The 21,544-nt window shown below is 41.2% G+C and overlaps 1 protein-coding gene across 2 annotated transcripts in view; it reads right to left on the bottom strand.

Moving 5' to 3' along the window:
• grik4 (glutamate receptor, ionotropic, kainate 4) overlaps nt 1-21,544 on the bottom strand; it is a 339,306-nt gene that overhangs the window by 31,766 nt on the left and 285,996 nt on the right. For both annotated transcript variants that reach the window (XM_035909771.2, XM_006795461.3), the window contains exon 12: nt 4,049-4,156. In XM_035909771.2, coding sequence (XP_035765664.1) covers nt 4,049-4,156 — 108 coding nt within the window. The remainder of the gene's footprint in view (nt 1-4,048; nt 4,157-21,544) is intronic.

The raw sequence follows: 21,544 nt of genomic DNA on the forward strand, positions 1-21,544 counted from the left end.
TACAGTGCAATACTTTCTTTCGCACTTAAAGATACAGCTGTAGCAGGTTCATGAAGAGAGCATGCTCTGTGCAAAGCTTATTTGCCGACTCTCAAATACACAACATTAGCGATACAGATAGCAAGTTTTAGAGTTTTACTAATGTTTTGTGAGCTAATGCTATCTTGGACTGTGAATTTAGGGTTACTGGGGATGCTCTGACTTTCCCAGTTGAAAGTCATGAGTCAGGCACAGGAGGCACAGGCATGGAGGCACATGATTGAAAGAATGAAAGCAGAACCTTTATTAAATATAACCACGCTGAAACTCACTAAGAGCTAATGGGGACCTAAACACACCTGAACTAAATCAGAATAACGAAGCAAGAGAAGAAAGCTTAACACAATAAAGGAGAGACGGAGAACTACCAGAAAAAAGATGGGACATAACCAAACATCCAACACAGAGATGGAAACTTGACAACAAAACACAGAATAACTGAAGCAAACTAAAGCCATGAAGTAAAGCTAGGCAGCAACATTAATTGACCTACAAATGCAAGATTAGCACAAGCAAAACAGCGGAACCTGCAAAAGTAATAAAACAAAAGCTCAGGAATAATACATGATGTTGTATTATTTATATTACATAATCGTTTGTTTGGCTCCTTAGCAAGGTACAGCACTAGCAGCTGGTTGCACACATTCATGTTACTGCCACATTAGAGGACACTGTGGAATATCTGTGGATATCACACATTTGATGTGACAGTCTGTCCATTTTGCTGAGGCCAATTTGCAGAAAACACACTAAAGTAAGTATTTTGTCATTTTCACAGGTCAGAGTAATTGCTTTTGAATTAAAGGATCACACAATATTAGTCATTCAAAAAAGGACGTTTATTAAAAAGGCTGAACATAGCAGCTCTGATTTGAATCAGCTGAGCAAGCTAAAGGCATGTCGTTAGTTAGTTAGGTAGCTGGGACTGGTTACCTTACTGGTCCTACGGATCCAGGTGCACATTTGTTCTGACCGACTTCAGTGGCTGAGTAAGCTACATGGTTGCTAGATCAAGACTAGCAACCTTAAAATGGACATCCCAGAAACGTTCCTTACCTGGATGATCGAACAAAATCTTGCACAAATGTCACTGATGGCTAATTACATTTTATTACAATTGCCTGGAAAAATGAAGGGGATACCAATTCTGAGCGACCACCTTAAGCTTCGATTTATTTAAGGAAAAGTTACTGAAAGATTTTTCAGTGATCACCAATTCATGCAGGAATACAAAGTCTGACAACCAACCAGTCTACTGTGCTGCAATGCTATTTCTTTTTCTTATTTCTTTTGCACTTAAAAACACAGCTGTAGCACGTTCATGGTTAGTGCCTGATCTTTGTGTATGGCTTACCTGGCGAGTCTCAAATAGAAAACAGTGGGTGTACAGTTCATATGCAGTACATATCATTTACATATGCGTTTTACAGTTTTACTTATGTTTATGTGAACTGCTGAACTCTGGTAAAGTTCAGTGTTTTTGGCCTGCTCCAGCTTTCTGAGTTGGAAGTCACGTGTTTTGTGTAAAATGTGGATCTAAAATGCAGATCTGAGGCTCAGAATTTAAAGAACAAAAAGGGAACCTTTGTTAAGGTAAAGCAGGTAGTCCAGTAGGCAGCAGAAAACCAAATCCAAACAAGGGATTGTTGAAGGAAGATTCATAGACAATGCAACACCAACAAAGAACTAAGGCAAAGTGACGCTTTAAAAACACACAGAGATGAGATGCAAACTAAGAATTGACATAGAATAAATAATAAATAATACTAGAAAGTCCACAAATGAAAAATGACCATGACAAGTGTGACTTGAAGGGCTGTTCCAGTCCAAAGTCCTGACTGAAAACTCAAAAATTACAGCAAACGTCAGATAAACGCTTGGCGGACCCAAACCCTGGGAGAGGTGATGAGCAGTAGTAGTATCAAAGGAATGCACCATAACACTTTAGTCCATTAAAATTGTTGCATTTAGGTCCTACTTCTTGGAACATTGTGACGGTTTCAACTTGGACTTATTTTTCACTTCTGAAGTTCCCCAACAGTGCATTAATATCAAAGCTGCTGGAAAATACAACACAGGGGTGCTTATAGAGAGCCTTACATTATTCTCAAAAGGTTTGGAAAAGCCTTAAATATCCTCTCAAGTAATTAAAGTAGGTATATAATTACTGAAGGTTAATTTAGCACTGTTCAAAATGTGCAATAGCAACTGAGCTTCTGTACTGTTAAATAAATGTCATAGTTCAGGTGTACACTGTATGACATGAATGACACGGGGAAAGGTTTTGCTGGTTTTGCCTGCAGCTTTTCAGTTCACCATTTCTCTTTTGAAATATCTACTGCGAAACCTGCGACATCCATTTTTATGCATGACTCACTGCTAATCATGTTGATATACTCATATGTAATAACCACAGGTTGATAAAGTCAGAGGCATTTGAAGATTATAAGACTCAGCATGTTTGAAGTTGAGTGCTTTTCAGATTGCTGAAGCACCCTCCCTCATACCTGCAGAGGCCGTATATGTTAACTGTAGGAAGGCGACAGCCTGACTTACGCCGCCCACTTCCTCGAGTCTCCACTTGGCAAAAAGTGCATCCGTTAAACTTCTGTCTCTAGGTCTTTTTGACAAACCTTTTTTCCCCACACAGCTAATCTTTTATTTATTTACCGTGCAACTAAGCGCATCTTAAATGCTTTTATGGAGAGACTTATGTTAGATTTGTATTGTTGGATTGTCATTTATGCTTAGAAATATATAATCATTTGTAACTTACTGCAAATATTTACCAATATCCTCATTTACAGATCATTGCAATGAGATGACAAAAATGCAGAGGGGACAGAACTTTTGGAGAGAGATAGCGAGGGTAGTTGGGCCATGATTGCAGGCATTTTCCGCACCTTCAAGCGTGTCCGTGCAGACAAGCTATAAACTCTTTTCGCCTTAAGATATGGCTGGACAAAATGCCACATGTCAAAGCTCATTCTCTAGTTTATTAAATCTGTTTGCTGTTTGCTAAGTCTGTCATTCCATAGAGACGATTCCAGTCTGCCCTGCAGTAACCCAAGCTTTTCCCCTGCTTTCCCAGCATCCACCTTCTCATGTGCTCCTAATGCCATCTTTAGCCCTGCAGCATTTATATTAATGCAGTTACATTTAATCGCTTCTATTCAACTGTTTTTTTTTTCTTGGACTTTGCTGTTGCTCAACAGCTGCCTGCAGAGATTCTAGTAAGGTGAATTGCTTTATAGTACTTACAAGTTTCTCAGCTGGGTGTTTCAGCACGAGATGTTTTACTGAGCTATAACAGCGTGAGACAGTTTGCCTAAAGCATGTTTTAGCTCTACAAATATAAGACTTGTCTAATTTGTCTGCCAAAAAAACTTGTGAGTTTCACAGAATTTTTGTGATTAGTCATTTTGAAATGTGTTTGGCCATTTGTGAAATAACGACAATCAGAGCAAGAGCAGTGAGAGAAATTCGTTTCCTTGCTTTTTTTGCTTTTATATAATTTACTTGTGTTTAATCAATTAATTGATTAAATAAGTGAGTAATGAACCAGACACTTGATTTACTCAAGCACTGATTAAAAATAGTCCACATCAAGTGTATAATTGCAGGAAGTATGTGTTTTTCTTTCTGAACAAAGCAGAAAAAGGAAGTTGCTCGAAACTGGCACCGCACCCCCCTCAAAACAAGTAGTTAGAGTAGTGAGAACTAGTGCTCACAGGGTCTATATTTACAACAAAGGCTGAGGATGGCTGACATGGTAAATTATTAGCTCCTGCTGATACACCCGGTACTCGGGGCAAAACAATTGAGCAGCATCAGATCCTCTGATCCCAAAAGGACTGAGTGTGGAAGTGAAAACACAAAATGGCTTTTTGATATGGTAATTGTCTGTCAACTAGAGAATGTCAGCCACATGTAGATCAGTCTGAGCTGAGCTAATAAAATGGCACAGAATACTGATGCGTGTGTGTGTCAGTGCGCATACAGTCCTTACCAGTATTGTTGTGATGATAAGAGTCGTGTTGAAGAGGGTGTCCGTCACATTGATAGATGGAAGCTTTCTCTCCATGGACAGTCCATCTTCAGAGTGCCACAGGCCAATCTGCAAAGTGAGCGTGCACGCGCGCGCGCACACACACACACACACACACACACACACACATGCAAACAGATCACCTACTAAGACCATCAGCTGGAAAGGGCAACAGAAACGATCTATGCCTAATTCTCCCACTCTGTGTCTTGTCTTTAAAGGAGACTCAGTGTGACCTTCATAAAAGATTTGGGCCAGACAAAAAGCAGTGGACGGATCACCACAGCCTGAGACTGTGTGACGGCAAAAGTTAGTGAGACGACCGAGAGAGAAACAGAAATAACACTCGTGGCTCCTGGAGGAGCGCACACAGGGCATGTGCTCAATCAAGAGACAACAGAATGCATTCATTAAAGCAATTACCGGCAAATCCTATGGCACACAGCCACATTCTCATTACAGCTTGAGTGGGACTTCACACCTCCACCTCACATGGTGTCTTTCCTTTCAATCTGTTTCTGCCATCTCCCGTCTCGTTCATTTATTTACTCGACTCAAGGTTGCCAATCCTGAACTCTATGAGGAGAGTCTCTACAAAGGCCTTTTTTAAATCAGCCCCATGCTGCACTGTTTTACTGGGACAGACATGGAAAACTATGGTGAAGGATTTTCTTGGGTTCTCTAAGCTGTTAAATAAAAAAGTGAAAAAAAATTTCAAAGTTCTGCATTAAAAGCGTTTTTAAACTTGACAATTTACTTTCTTCCTGTACTTTCTATGGGAGTAATGTTGTGATACTCGTGACACTTATTTCACAAACTGTCATTTCATCCATATGACTGACGTTTGCGTGCAGAAGGTAATCCTAAAATCAAACAACGAGATGATGCGATCATTGTTTTTTTAACAGTTTGTGTAATTTTTACTGACGCAGGTTATCTGTGGTTTAGATTTAATATGTGAGAGATAATTTAAGAGCTTTTCAAGCTCATCCTGCCTGCGATGTTTCCACACAGTCATTTATTGTTAAAACACTGTGTAACTGTTAGTTAGGGGCAAAGACAGCGCTTTCAGGATTTGAATAAATATTCCTAAAAACAATAGTTTAGATTCAAACTCTGTCAGTGACAAAGTATTGCACCTCCTCTCAAAGGCTGTAAACAAATTATATCTCTCAAAACAATAATCAGCTTCACCTAATTAAAAATATTATGTAGGAGGAGTGAATGAGAAAATATAGTACCTAATTCAGCGGTGACACATTGCTGGCAAAATATAGTCGCATTTCTTGAATGAGCGCTTTGATTGCTGAACATGGAATAAAACCCTTGAGAATATTCCTGCTGGTCGGAGTCAGACGAGAAAGGACGAGATGTCAAAGTGATTGAAGTGTGATTAAAAAAAATCCAATAAACAGACTTCTTCAAGCTTGGCCCGGGTTTGTTTCAAGGCTAAATTGCCAAATTTCTCTTGAGATTTCAGGCAATTCATGCTGATCTGTGCTACATTTGGAAGCCATTTAACTACTCTCCTAACACTGATAATGAATTCTGATGTGATATATATCTAAACTAGAAGAGAGAGCTCCCAGACTCAAAGATTTCCTTTGAGAGTATATGATCAAAGAGATCTTGCCTTCCATTTCCTCTGGTATACTTGTTGGGAGAAACAGCACCTTGCTCTCACAAAATAGACTACAGCTATCCAAACTGCCCGCACCAACGCACTGCACACTCTGCTACTGATGGCCTCAAGAAACAGAGGGGGCAGAAAATGTGAACATACTGCAGCATGACCAAAAAGGGGCCAGTGAAATATGCTGCTCAGCAATCAGCGTACACAATCAGCTGTCAGAGCCTGTGGAGGTGGTGGGATGTGGGAGTCTCTGGCTTGGCTAGGCTCAGCAGGTGTCACGAAAGGTCTGAGCATGGGGGTGACTAAGAGGGTAATGAGATGAGGTGGCACCGTGACTCCGGCCCAGGAAGTGTAGGTGGAGAGTGAGTGTAGCAGATGAGCAGGGGTAGAGATAGCCAGGAAGGGAGAACAAACATATGCTGGAAGCGCAGGAACTGGCCGTTTGGTGGCCCTCCCCTCGACTCTGCTAACGCTGGGAGGGGATAAAGTAGAGATGTACTCCCCGTGAGTCAGATTTCAGAGGAAAGCATATGCATGCATTAACTAATGTAAGCAGGAACTCAAAACACACTGTGACATTTAACAAAGAGGCTGAAAACGTTTAATGCTGTAATTATTCTTGAGACATTTTGCTATGCATTACACTTTACTATTGATTTATGCAGCAAAAAATGGTAGATTCTCATTATTTGGTATAAACTGGATGAAAAGATGACAGCAAAGTGTCTAAAAGTTAGAGAGATGCTACTAAATAACTAATTAAAGTGATGAAGTATTAATCAGTGAGCGCCACAGTCTGCTATTAATCTGCAGGCCAAGAGAGAACATCCGTAACCTTACATGTCATTTCCCTCAATATGCATTTTCTAATAAGTGTGTAAGCTGAGTAAACTGTAAACCAGAGGGATCCCTAACCATTGCATGAATCCCGATGAAGCAACAATATTGAACCATTGCATGAAACGTCGTTATACACACAGCACAATCCGAGAAGCCATTAGACTCACAAGCTTTTATCGTGAAGAGAGGAAACAGCTCATTGCCATTCACCAGACTGTTTGTGTACAACACAAGGGGCTGTATCCTGATGTTTCTCATATGCTGTGCGATTAATTTGGTATTTGCACTGCAGTTACTATAAATTAATACTGCGCAGTGCATCCAGTGAATCTAGGAAATATATTCAGGCTAAATTCGGGCTGCTGATGAAAAGCCTGCACCAGAAATGAGGAAGAACAGGATGTAAGAGAGAAGGGATTGGGTAAGAGCACAAGGAAAAGACAGAGAGAGAGAGAGAGAGAGACATAAAAAGATGCAGGGGAATGTCAATCACTTACTGAGTGGGTGTGGTGAGACTGGCGAATGGAAAGAAAAAAAAATATCAATGAGAAAGTATAAGAAGCAGCCACCTAGGGAGCCAGAACATGAGAAAGCGACAGCAACAGGGAGACGAAAAAGAAAGAGAAAGTTTGTGTTTGAGTGTGTGTGTGTGTGTGTGCGTGCACGCCGAGAGAAAGAGAGACACACAGAGAGACTGACAACGACACTCTGACACAGTGGAACGACACGTCCTGTGAGGGATTACCCACGGTTCATTCTGGAACCTGGAATTACAGCACGAGGAAAAGATTAGGGTGGCTGCTCACTGAAGCGTCAGCATTGGCTGATTTTCCTGTCAGAAAAATGCTGCATCCAATAGGGTGTAGCGAGACTGTGCCGTGACAGACACATCCATCATATATGAGAGAAGCAATAGTACCATTATCAAGCATAATGTCATACAGCCCACTTACACCGAGGCTAAAGCACTCAGGTGTCACAGCGGTGCAAATGAGTTTGGGACGACACTGAAATGTGTGGCTGTGTACTCGCGGGTGTGGGGCTCTCTTTACTGACAAATAGGACTATCCTCATCTCTGTACTACGGACGCAAAGTATTCTCGCAAGAGATGGACTTACATGGCAGTATTTTGCTATCTAGGCCTGAAGAAAATATGCTGAAGTAGATGCCTAACATTGCCACCAGTTGAATCAGCAACTAGCTGCTGGTAAAAACAGCGTGTAGTTATATTTAGAGCGTGCTCACTCTGCTTCACAACAATTGCATTGTTCAAACGAAGTACCGGCGTTCTGTGTTTGTGTGTGCAACTGTTATGCATGTTTCCTCTATGGAATAGTGAGTGGGAAAAGTTCTTTTTTTCCCTTTTTTTTTCTTACACAAGCTCTCTACCGTATGACTCATCATCAGCAGGAAAGCGACTAATCAGGGTGGTGCCGTAGGCAAACTTCAGGGGCTAGACAGACACAGGTGGTGGTGTAGGTGGTTGGATATGCCATACATTAAAGAGAGGACTGGGTAAACCACACAGTCGTGACTCTGTTGCCAAGTGATGAAAAGGAGCTACAAACTGTGGCACTTCTAGCTGTTATTTATTTCTGGTCAAGAACTCTCTAATCTCCGGCAGTGAGGGAAAAGTGATGAAAAAGTCAATCTGGTTACATTTTTAAAGTCTGTTGTTTCATAATCGCATAAACTGCAACTTGTGGTATTTTTTTTTATTACTTCCAAACACAAACAAATGCATCGTGTTATTAAAGATTTGGTCATTCATTCCCGAGCCTGTTTGCAAACTCATTATTTGGCATTGTGATGAATAATGTCATTGCTAGTTCAGTAGTCGTAATGAGACACAAGCTCAGGGTTGGAGACGAGCTCCTACAGTTTGCAGAGCAGATCTTCAAAGCAGTGCTGCATACTCTCCAAGTGGTACATCCCCTGTAGAGAAGTAAATAAACAATGGATGCCCCGGCAGCAACAGTCCCTGCTCAGGCTGTGCACCCAGACACTACGGACTGCCCAAATGTCTTCATCGCTAATGATCACATCAGCAGAGAGGTACCAAAACAATAGGGATGGATTCAGACCTTTAGGGGTGTGCTGCAATCTCAGTTTGTGAGCCAGCTCTTTTCCAGATTATCACTCTTGTGCAAAAGCAGTGAAGGAGAACAATATGAGTGGACATTTTATGTTATCTGGAGTTATGGAGATAAAGCATCCATTCCCATGGGAAATTTCGCAGGTCTTTCCCTCTGCACAACTACTGCAGCAGCAACACACTCTCAACCTGCCTGTTTCCTTTGACAACCTATTATTTAATGGTTATTCAAGAGAAATAATTTTAATTTTAGCTGATTTGAGACTTTACAGGTTCATATATAAGTGGGATTTTTAGAGTCTGCTTAATGAAGGACATAAAAAATTAAGCAATGTTTTTATGTCCTGCATTTTTTATGAGGTGAACATAGCACACTTTTGAAATATATCTTAATAAGTTGAAGCATAAATGATTAAACACATTCATGGTTGAGGTTGTGACTTAGGTTTTTCTGAGGTGAAGCACGGAGGAGTAGAAGCGGGAAACTTGACAGCAGGATCAACTGTATTGCTAGAGATATTTCTTTAACTTTTGTGTCATATATACAGTCCTGTGAAAAAACAAGTACACCCTTAGTACTTCCATAGTATTTAAGATGGTAAGTGATGATAATCACTTTAACACTTATGTGATCAATCATCAGAAAGTGTGAGCAAAAGCACAGGTTTTGACAGTTTGCTGGTCTGGAGCCAAAATCTTACCACGAGCGCCCATCCCGGCAAATTCAATCCAAGATCAGACGGTGCAAAGCTCAGAAAAACTGCAAAAAACCCCCCGAGAGCTACTGACTCTACAGTGCTCAGTCAGCATCTTAAATGTTGAAGTTCATTAGAGGTTTCAATCAGAAATTGACTGAACAACCTTTCTTGTTTGGAAGGGTTGCCAGAACACGACATGGCAGCAGCAAAGTTCACTTTGGATAGATGAAACCAAAGTGGACTTTTCTGGCAGTAATACACAGTGCCATGTTTGAATGAACCAAACACAACTTGATGATTCAGTCTTTGTCTTGTTTTGCAGCAGCCACGGGCCCTGGGTACCTTGCAGGTGTTAAACCCACTTCTGTACACCCTTATTTATCCCTTACTTACTTCACGTCTTTGCTACTAAAGGTGGTTCTACAAGCTATTGAACCATGGGGTGTGCTTAGTCTTCTGAAAACTTTCTTTTTCACATGGATTCATAGAGATATTTTTAGGCTTACGCGCTTAAAAAAGTCTAAAGGAAGCATATACTGTAAATAGGTACAGTAGAGCAGATGTCAATGTTATACTGACTTTTACAAAAAGTTACAAAATACTAAAAAAAAAAAAAAAAAAAAAAGCACAGCGATCACGTAGAATCTGAGTATGATATCAAATGGGACTGCTTTGAAGAATTCACCGGGATTGTCTGGAGAGCAGAGAATGCCCGGGAGAGAGAACAAATGAAACAATACCTATACAGTTACAAAGCATCTTTGGTTGTTCTGCACCTACATTAGAGTATATCGAGATTCTGGGTAGGAATTCAAGGGTGCGCTGGGTAGACTGATAAAAACTTAGACACAGCGGCAAACTTGTCGGCACATAGGCAGTCAGGCACAGACACATAAATTTGCATGTACATGCATATTACACACACACACTCACTCACACACACCCAGCCAAGCAACACATACACAGCCTCACCCAGCCTTGAAATCCGTTAAGACTGGGGATCTTGCAAAACAGCTCATCCATTCTGCTTTTGATCTATTCCCCATCTCCAGCCTGCAAAGTGCACACTGAGAAAAACAAAAGAGGAAAGGGGACTGCTGTACGTCTCCCAGAGACCAAACAAAGGCTAGAACGGGAGACATACAAAAAGGATGCCGGTGTGTGAGTCTCTTCTTCCACAAATTCAATATGAATTTCAATATGCAGTCACTGATTCAGCACGGGGAAGAACATTTTGAGAAGATTCAGGAGGATTGCACTGATTTTGCATTTGATTGCTTACAATTCAGAATGCCTTGCTTTGACTGGTTCCACCAAATGTGCCTGAAACTTGTTTCTTGCACTCAGGGGGTGGGTGCAGCTGTTTTAAATCTTATCTTTGAGAGGCTGAAGAATTCCTTCAAGGTTTCTGATGAATCTTGGCCAAAAAAGAAATAGTGAAAGAAAAAATGTCCAGAGGGAGAATATGTCAAAAGACAACAAATGTGGCTTGTAAACAATGCTGCCTAGCTTCCCCCTGTCCCAGGCATTTAAATCAACAGCTGTATCATAAATCCGACACAGTCTCCAAGTGTGCTACATCCTTGCGTGTCTGTGTGTGTGAGTGCGAGAGAAAGAAATAAGCACGTCAGATAGAGTTAGCCTTGTAGTTTTATACAGTCTGCGAACGCGCTCGGTGCACAGATCAGCACGAACCCATTCATGTTAGGCCAGACATTCTAATCACACTTCAAAAGTGATACATTAAATTACATTTGTGACTTGCGATTAGCATTCATCCACACTCAAGAAAATTAAATGAAAATGAAATGAGGAGAAATGTAATAAGAAAAAGACTTGCTAGCAGACAAGTAGTTTTCGCTTAGAATTCATAGCTTCTCTGACCTCCAGGACTGTGTGCGGTGCTCATAACAGAGACAGCTTTGTGCGCAATAAACTAGAGAGGACAAAGCCGCTCGTAAACCAATCCACAGTTTTGTGACATTAGCAAGAGGCCATGTAGCTTTTCTACTGTAACTAAACTTTATGTAACAGGTTCCTACACCGGGGCACTTTTTTTCTCCCCCTACACTACAAGGCTTTTCCAAACCTTTCCTCTAAGTTTACCTGGTGGTATGATAAAAAAATAAAAGTCAGTGTGCGCTGATCAGAGAGCATCACTAATGGTGGTGAGATTAAAGCAACATAAAAAGAAGGAGCTACTCTGGGGAGGACTGATTGTTAAAAAAAGCAACGAAGAAAGCATGCAAAAGGTTGCTTGAGGAAGTGATAAAAAGGAAAGTGTTTGCTAAAAATCACAAATTTAATTTAAAGTTTGACAAGGACGATTTTAACATCTAAATGTCCTGGGGGAAAAAATAATGTATACTTTTAGTCTTCACAAAAATTCCCTCAAAAAAACAACAACAATGAAACGAACAACAGGATGGTTAAAAAACTACACACACATACACACACACCCAGCTGTAGCAGTTTGATGCTAAGAACAAATATTTGGTCCTGCGCTGCTTGTGAATGCTGATACTAGGATATAGTTTGCAACACATATAGTAAAATACATTTAAGAAAAGCCCTTCCAGCAGGATCTTGGATCCGCTCCTCAGAGATGTTCTGCAAAATTTCAGGGCCAATTTTATTTTATAGTGAAATAATGCAGCTGCATTGCATACTGGCAAAGAAACGTGAGATTTATACCACAACAATGTGTTTTCCCCTGCTGGCAAATAGCAGCTTTAGCTCAAACGAAGACCACATACTTGCTTTGCTGCCATATTTGTTCCTGTCTGGAACAGCCGTTCTCGTGGATTTGAAATTTCACAAGTTATTTATGGATTTTGAAGAATGGGGTGTCAAACACAAGGCCCGCGGGACCAGAATGGGCCTAGCAAAAACACTCCAATCCGGCTCACTGGATGGCATTGTAAAATGTGAAGGGGGGCATTAACTTTGGAAGTCTTCTAACTTTTCCTACTGATAAGACCCCCCCCCCCCCCCCCCCCCCCCCCCATGGCTCATACTACACCAAAGTAAGGTAATAATAATTACAGTAAAACGAAAACTATCTACAATAGAAAACTCATCTTTTTACAATGGGTAGTTAACGCGTAGTTAAAAGAAAGGGGAGTTTCTTTGGTCCGACCCACTTGACATCAAAGTGGGTTGTGTGCGGCCAACGATGTAAAAGGAGTTTGACATCCCTGTCAGATCAGGTTTTGAGCCTAATAAAGACCCAGGAGCAAAAGTCGGGCCAGGAAATATACAGCACCAGAACACCTTGTTTAAAGAGAACATTTTGAGGTCCTTTATTCTATTAAAACAGCTAGACTTGGTGTAAATGCGCTGCTACAAAATAAGACATGAGCGTTCCCTCTTATGTGGACACACACATGCTTGAGTCGCACAGCTGCAGATCAGAGGCCTGCCTCACTTTGTAAACATACTCTAACCTTAGTGGCAGCAGATCTAGCAGCGGTCCTTGTGTATTTAGACCATGTATGTCTATCAGACTTGGTTAAGATGTACTCATCTCTGCTGGAGCCTGAGGCAGAAAAAGAGATCCAAGCCACGTCATGGTGTGCTGAGCTACACCAGGTCCCTATGATAATGCCCTTCAAGGAAAGGGGAAAAAAAAGGGTGGAGGCAGGTACCTGTCCCTCTCCCTCACATTGCAGCAGTGGATGGAAATTGAATTGAGTACATCTGCATCTGCAGCAGCGGGGGCAGCTAGAGTAATAGTGTTCTGAGAGATGGGTTGGGAGCAAAGAAAAGGGGAGGGGAGGTAAAAAGCAGATTGCCATAATAAACGCAGGAGCAGTGCTGACAGAAAATAAATAAATCCAATAGAAAACGGAAAGAAATTGTACAAGCACATCCACCCTTTAACGGGGGGAGGTATTTGTGTAAATAACACAGCTCAAATAGCTCCATGCAAATTGAAGTGGTGCCCACTCAGTACGTGTATGTGTCCGAGAGTGAAAGCATGTGCCTTTATGCGTCTAGGGTATTCCAGGCACTCAGCATTCCCCTCAGATAAAGGGAAGCAGATGAGGATAAAAAGAGCCTCCTCTTACTTCATCACTTCCGTTGCCTCGCTCCATCTTTAAAGACCTTGACACAAGGACACACGGGGACTATAGTTTATTAAAAAAGCAATCTGGCTGTAAATGTTCGAATGATAATACAGGAAATTGGAAAGGGTCTACGGAGGCTGGTCTGGATGCTTTAACAGTTTATTGATGATCTCGCAAAGATTCACTATATGTTCGGCGGGATGAAGAACCAAAAAAACAAAAAGATTTAAAAAAAAAAGAAAATCAATATCCAAGATAAAGGAAGGCGGACGGCAACCGAGGACTGTTTATTTACATCAGCAAAACAAATGGTTTGAATAGTGGCTGCCACACATGAAACTACGCGAAATGAGGCAAAATAAATTTGACTGTTGTGCCAACAAAAAAAGAAATTGGTTCCATATATTTATATCATTCACATCACTCCTTTTGCCCAATCATACGTAATCTGCCCCGATTAGAAAGGCATGAGTTGGGGAAGTTACTCGGGGTTACCAGCTTGTGCAGATGCTCGGGCTGGTGGTGTTTCTGTTACCATCCATCCATTTTCTTCTATTTATGCAATTCAGGGTGGTAAAGGTGGGGCACACCCTGGACAGGTTGGCGATCTCTCACAGGGTCAACACATAAAGACAACCACGGTCTATTTAGAATCACCAACTTAACATGCATGTCTTTGTACTGTGGGAGGAAGTTAAGAGGACCCAGTGATAACCCACACAGACAGAGGGAGAACATGTAAACTCCACTCCACGATCTTGTTGGTGTGAGGTGACGGTTACTAACCACAGCACCGCCCGTTTCTGTCCCATCAGTTTTAACAATGAAAGGAAAGAACTCAATTTCTCAACATGGTTTTGAGTTATGTTTATGGTATGAGTCATGAAAACAAAGGAGAGTTTTAGTCACTAACAGAGCGCTTCAAATTCTTTTGTTGTTCTTTGACCTTTGAAAAGCTGAGGCAGTTTCCGCTCAGCTCAAATACCAATACACAGCAACCTTGGAAGCCTTATAAACGAAAACACACACACACGCCTGTGTATAACTGTCAAAGTCAAATCCTGCACGCAAACTGTGCCAAGCAGCTTTGGACTCAATAATGAGAACAATTTGCCTCAAGTCATGCTGCAGTTGGCCTTTGGTCTTTCCCACTCATGGCCAGCGTGTGCAGGTCTAACATGCTCTTAACTGACTTCCAGCATCATGGTCTCTTTCAGCCACCACCTCAACAGTTTCTATTTCTTCCTCCCTTTCCTCCGCCCACCCCTCAGGTGGCTTCCACGCTAAAGTGATTTAAAGCCTCCATTAAAAAGCTTAATGAGCAATATTCTTCCTTCCAAGAAGTCGCCAGGAGAGTTTGTAGCTCACCATGTGCATGTCGCACGTACAAACACATACAAATACGCAGGACACTGAAAGGCTTGTGCAGCTTTTATAGCACCCTCTTCTGCATTCTCACATGCTCTCACACAACAGAGCCTAGCAGTAACAGGCAACAGCTTGCCTAATCCAAACTGCAATAATTACTCATTTTACAGCTTCCTCCAATTAACCGGCGTGCTGCTGTCATTGAGCTCCATGCAGAAAATGAGGGCCAGTCCACAGAGGCTAGGGGGAGCTGGAGAGAGAGAGAGCGGCTGGACCGTAGAGTCAGTCTGTGCTGCAGTGTGTTTGTTTTGGAAAGGGTTTGTGCCCCCGCTAAACCACCATAAATGGTGGTGGGCTTGTTGTGTATGATTGTGTACAGAACCAGGAAAGCAGGCAGCAGGGGATGAGACCAACCCCATCAATGCTTTCACATAAGCTCTCACAAAAACACACAAACACACAAGTATGAATAAAAAAGGAATGCATGCAGATGAAGACACGCAGGCACACTGGCTGGTGGTTGCTAGATCAGTCAGAGGTCCTACAGCTGCTGTAGCCCAGTACCATAAAAAAAATGGGAACCAGTCCTGCAAACAGCAAACTGCTGTAATCCACTTCAGCAGGAAACAGTGTCATCATTTGATGCTCCTGGAGAGAGAAGAAAGCAGCCGGCATTCAAAAGAACAGGTTGAGTCGCATTATCTATTTGTATATATCCAGATTGATAGTGTTTTACAGATTAACCCCGGTGTTCACACCATCTGGAGAGTACTCCCCCAGAAACATGTTCACGTTAAAATGCAAGCCAAGGAGTTCTTTGTGCTGTACTTCTTCATCTAGCTCATTACACAAGACCCACTGTGGAACAGGATTACCCTATGTCTTAAAATGAAATGATTAGTCGTTTCAGTCAGAAATATGGGTGGAGGTCATTGTCATTGCTTTTAATATTAGGTCTGGTAGAACAGGAATGAAAAAAACAGAGCCCCGGCTGTTATTTTCTGTGCAGATTATAATTTTACCGCTTCTGATTTTACAGCTTTGTCTTTGCCTCTTTTCTTTCTGTCCTATTTTTCTCTTGCGCGCCCTTTCTGTCTCATTTACTTTCTGCCTGTCAGCCTCTACCCTCATCGCTCATTTTTTCCTCCCCTCTCTCCCCTCACCTGCCTCTCTCACCTCCTCTGAGCATTAGTGTTGGTGCCTCGGCCAGAACACGGACAAAGTCATGCCAACTTCACCATCATCGCTGGCCCACCTGGCTGCCGGCGCAGGAGCAGCTGGGAAATTTACTTTGCCTGCCAAGACTCAACAACAAATATTATTGCACGAGGCAACCGCATCATATTCTGGAAATAGGGTAGGTTAACTGAACTGTCATGTGAAATGGTTTCAAGTTTTCAGAAATTACCAAAATGTGATAAAATTTAACTCGTACAGTTAACGCGCTCTGGGTGGAACGCTTCTTAGCTCGAATCAGACTCATTTGGTCAAAATTGCTAAAGAAGCAAAAAGAAAACTATCTAGTTCTCTGACTTAAGGTTTGGAAGTAAAGTACGAATAAAGTGTAAACATTTGGAGTTTGACTAGTACTAATTAAAGCCCAAAGTTGATGCAAATATTATTGTATAAGTTGCTTTTTTTTGTCTTTTAGAAGACAAAGAAAGAATGAGTACAGCCTCATTGTCATTCACTGCTACAGAATTGGTGATCGGTATAAATAGACTGATGAAATGGTAAAGACGTAAAGATAGATGTGTAGATGTACACTCATCTGAAAAGGTTTTCGCCTGAGCAATAACTTAAGCCTCTTTTCCAACAGCACCTACTCAGCTTGACTGTACTTGACTCTGTTTGATTTTTAGGGTTTTCCAATCAGTGCAGGTACCTGGTACCAGGTACTTTTTTAGTACCTACTTGACCAGGAAACATGAGAGCGACTTCTTCACAAAAGTCAAACCCACCATCTTTGAAACCCAGCAATGAGGGGAAATAGCTACACACAAACCAACACTGCAATCCAAGCTAAGCTCAGCAGCAGGTGAAACCATTGCCTCAATGTCCTTCGTTGTTGTGTTGTGTTTGTGTCATATGCAAATGATGTCATGGGACATTCAGGCTGCCTTGCTATAATGACCCCACCCACGTTGAGGTGGTACTCAACTGTAATGGAAAATGATCGTATGTAATGGAAAGCGTCTCACATCATTGCCGTTTGCAGGCATTTGATTATGCACAGATCTCTTAAGGTCCCACCATAGCATTTCAATAAGGTTACTGCCTGGACTGGAACATTGTGGCACATAGATTCTTATCTGTTGTAGATTTGCTGGTGTCCTGTTGCATGACCCCATTCAGTTGTCAGACAGATGTCCTCATAGTTTACTCTAGAATGCTTTGGTATACAGACTGCAAGGCCCCCAGGTCCTGTGGCTGCAAGAACCCCCCCCCAAATCATCACCCCTCATCACTATGGCTACATGGCTGCCAGTTAATCTGAGGTGTGTGTGCTGATACCCTGTGTTTGTGGCTCTGTGTATTATGGCTAAACATCTCTATTTTGGTCTCATTTGTCCAAAGGGCATTTTTTTCAGCAGTCTTATGGTTTCTTCAGATGAGAGGGAGAAGACACTTTTCTCCCGGCAGCCCTGGAGGCCTGTAAATTCTGAAATGTAGCTCTTGGGTTTTTTGCTGCTTCTCTGAACACTGCATAGTCTAACCCAAGGGTGAATTTGCAGGGATGTCCACAAGATTGTTAACACAAACTTGAATGCTCCACACCAACAAACACAGAGGTGCTTACTGATGATCAGTGAGTGCACTTGATTGGTAGGGCCCAGCTGCAACTTCTTAATTCGTATGGAAGCAACGGGGACAACAAGGGCAACAGGTAAGTAGATTATTAGTAGTTACAGTTATGTTGTTACTTGCGTTGAAACGGTGCTTCCGTTATCTGCAAGACAAATAGACAGACAGACAGACAGACAGACAGATAGACAGACAGATAGATAGATATAGATATATAGATATATAGATATATATCTATATAGATATAGATAGATAGATAGCTAGATAGCTAGATAGATAGATAGATAGATAGAAGCAGCAAACTGTTCTAATGTGTGAAATGCCTGCCAGAGAAATTCAATTTGTGACAGTGATTGGCTGTAGAGTGTTGTGCCCCTAAGGAACTGATGATCACATGTTTGGGGATCTTCAGTGCAGCCACAGGACTGAGGGTGTGATGGGTGCCACTGGGTAAGGAAAGACAGAGGAAGCAGGGTAGAGAAATGGAGGCCGGTGGCTGTGCATATTATGCCTCATTGCTCTCTATTTCCCAACAGCGTTGGCTGATGCATGACATTCTTTTTTCTTTTCAGCTTGCATTTTAAATGAATGACCTCTCCCTAATGCACATTCATTGGCAAGACACAGTGTGGGCATCGTAGACAATGCTGCTGCTATTCTATTTTTACAAAACAAAAGACCTGAAGTATCAACTTGTCATGTGCATACTGGTAAATATTCGGCTAAAACTGCGTGTGTAGGTGTGACTGTATGTGTGGGCAGCGGGCCACCTTGCTTATCTCTGCCAAGGCCCTAGCACCTCTGGTGTCTGCCTGGCTGAGGCAGCCCCAACCCAAAAGCATGTGGGAGGTGTTATTCAACAAATCAAACAACACCCACCCCACCGCCCCCCACCTTGCTTTTTCCCATTACCATAACTATAAAGCAGGGTCTTTATAATGCTTCTGGTTGAAATCATCACATTAGGCTTGATAGTATCCATCCTTCTGCTTGACTGGACTAGTGCCAGTCTAAAAAAAGGGGACATGAGGAAACACAGACAAGGTTAAAAAATGCAGATGGGCCACAGTGTCTGACTGTTTCATGGGTTGCCTGGATAAGATTGCCCTCACACTCAGACGGGAACTCAATCTCCGCTTTCAAGGAGATCTTCTCAACTAAAAGGGTCAAAAGATTTGAAGCACTGTGAAATACGGTGAAGTCTCGTCTCTGTACTATCAAATCTGTCCCTACCTTATCAGTGGCAAAGCAGAGTAACAACAACTACTTAAAATGCTGTAGGTAAGAAAGGGAACAGGAGACATCGGCTGTCAAGATGAAATGTAAAATACTGAGTCCTGGCATCCAAAATAGGGAATACATAATAAGGGAAGATGATAGACTTTAAGTCATTTGGCTGAATAATACTGAGAGAGAGTAATAGACAATAAGAGGAATAGAATAAAAGAATTATTGCTGCTGTATTTCAAAAATACTGAGCTGGTTTAGACATTGTTTTTTTTTTCTCATTGTTTTGATTTGCCTGCTTTAGAATTCCAGCTACAGTACAGGCCATTAAAATATGATCCACAGGTCATGCATGTGTGTACATTTATAATCTGTTTATTAAACGAACACTTGCCTTTGCACTGGCAAACCATGCCATATGTATATGTATTTCTTGCCCAGCACCGAAGTGTTTATGGATAAAAATACCCATTTTATTTTTAAAGGAAATGTCATGTCCCTGTATGCATGTATAAAATTTGACGCACTATCATATATAAGCCATTTCATACACAATCACAACCTTTTAACTGTATTACGCACATTACTCAGTTTCTTACATGAACCACACTGCAGTGCCTGTTGCAAAACATCAGTGTACAAACTATGAACTATACTTGTGTGTCTCATGTGACAGGTGCTATCTTTGTAAATATTCTAAAGCCCAAAGTTACCAGGCTGCTACCATAAAAGCAAACATGACAACAGACAGATTCTCAAAACTTTTGCTGCTTGTGTGATGATGTTTGCCTTTGAATCCTTTCTGCCTCACATATAACCAAGATTTGTACCTGGGAGATCACCCACAGCTTTTTAATGCTGGTGACGGCTTGGCCCCACTGGGCATTTGGAGATGGAGCTGATGGATGGGAGGGTACAGTGGGCTATCAATTTGCTTGAATAAACTTCCCCCCAGCAAGTCTTGAATTTGAAACAGTGTTTTTGTTTTTCCCTGCTTTACCAAACACTTGGCCAGGGGTTCTTTATCGGGCAGACATAAGTAGACAAATTTGATGAATTTCAAATTTATTTTAATATTCAGACATTTTTTCCAAAGATAAAATGTACTGGGGTGACAGTTTTGATTGTAGGATTTATGGCTATCCAAACTTTTTGAACAGGTTTTAAAATGAGACTCTGGGGAGTGACAGTGAACTTTAATATGATTGGTCAGCAGACAGAAAAGGACAAGAGTCAGTGTTCTGCATTTTCCCATTTTTGACAAATAGATTAAAAAAGACCGCTTACGCTGTAGAAAATTAAGAGCCATATAACAAGACTGGTTATAAAAGAAACTTCTGCTAAAACCTCTTTATGGGGTTTTAAAAATTCCTCTTTGCAGGAACAAACAGTTGCTGCAAGTAAGATATTAGAGATCTGAGGCCTAATGCTTTCAAATTTGGTAATCCTTCAGATGAAGCATCAAAAAGCTCTGCTATAACATCTTCAGCCCCTGAATAATAGATATAAAACATAGCTCAAATGCACCAGAAGCTGTGTTATCCATTCATTAACAGACCATATTCAACGCTGCTAAAAGCTTTTCATCACTTACATTTGATTACTGACTCTTTTTATTCTTTGTAATCCCTGTAAATGTCCTTAATCTATTAGAAACTATATGAAATGATGTACCCAGGCATACACTGAATTGCCCAGGGAGACTACTTTTCGAGACTGTGTGAGGTGGCTCAGGATAAAGTATGGAATTAAATACCTGCTTATGTATATAGTTTGTTTTAAAAAGATTGCTGTCTACTTCCAGTGCCCACTGTTTTCATGGTTCTGGGTCTTGGACCCTGATTCTGTTTGGTTTTTAGTTCACTTTCATACTTCATACTTGAACATGAGTCTTAAGCTCTTAGTTTCAGCTTCGATTTTTCTTATAGTTTTTGTCGACCATGTGTTGTCTCTAGCTTTACTTCCTGTCTTTTACCTTAATTGTGTTCAGCTACGGTTAGTTTCACTCCTGTTTTCAATTCCCTTGGTACCTCATGTGTATTTAAAGTATAGCTTTAGTTTGCATATTGTGCATCTGTTCTGTCATTCCTAGTGTGTTCCCTATGTGATTTCCCTGCTTTATTCCTGGAATTCCAAGTGTTTGAGTTTATCCTTTGGATTTGAGACTGTTTTCCCTCAGGTTTTGGATTCATTTCTTTTGATTTTTTCTTTTTAAATTTAATTAGAGTCAATAATAGCTCTGCTACTTCCACATACTCCCAGCCTATGTCTGGTGTAACGTGCTACTGTAATCCCACAACATTTTTCAGTAGTTCAGTAATGTAACACATTACTGTTGTAAATTTAGCGATAAATACAGTAGTTACAGGTATGTTGTTACGTGCATTGTAACGGTGCTTCAGTTATCTGCAAGGTGGACAGATAGAAAAAACAGATAGATAGACAGATAAAAAAATCTAGCTTTGTTTCCCCCTAAATTTTGCTTCTTTTCTTCCTCAGCACTTGAGTTGATCACTTGATTTCCGTTCCTATGCAGGGAGAAGGAAAATAAGTGATCTACAGCTTTTGAGGAGTGGAGATATGGTCATTACGTTTATTTTTACTGCACAAAACACCGTGATGGTGAAATCCAAACTGCACCCAAGACAAACACCTACATAACACTGCTAACAGAACTTCGGCTGGTTTTCAACTTTGCTTTGAGTTCTCGGTTTTGTATT

Source organism: Neolamprologus brichardi, chromosome 14 (assembly GCF_056152115.1).
Source record: "Neolamprologus brichardi isolate AB-2024 chromosome 14, ASM5615211v1, whole genome shotgun sequence".
Taxonomy (NCBI): Eukaryota; Metazoa; Chordata; class Actinopteri; order Cichliformes; family Cichlidae; genus Neolamprologus; species Neolamprologus brichardi.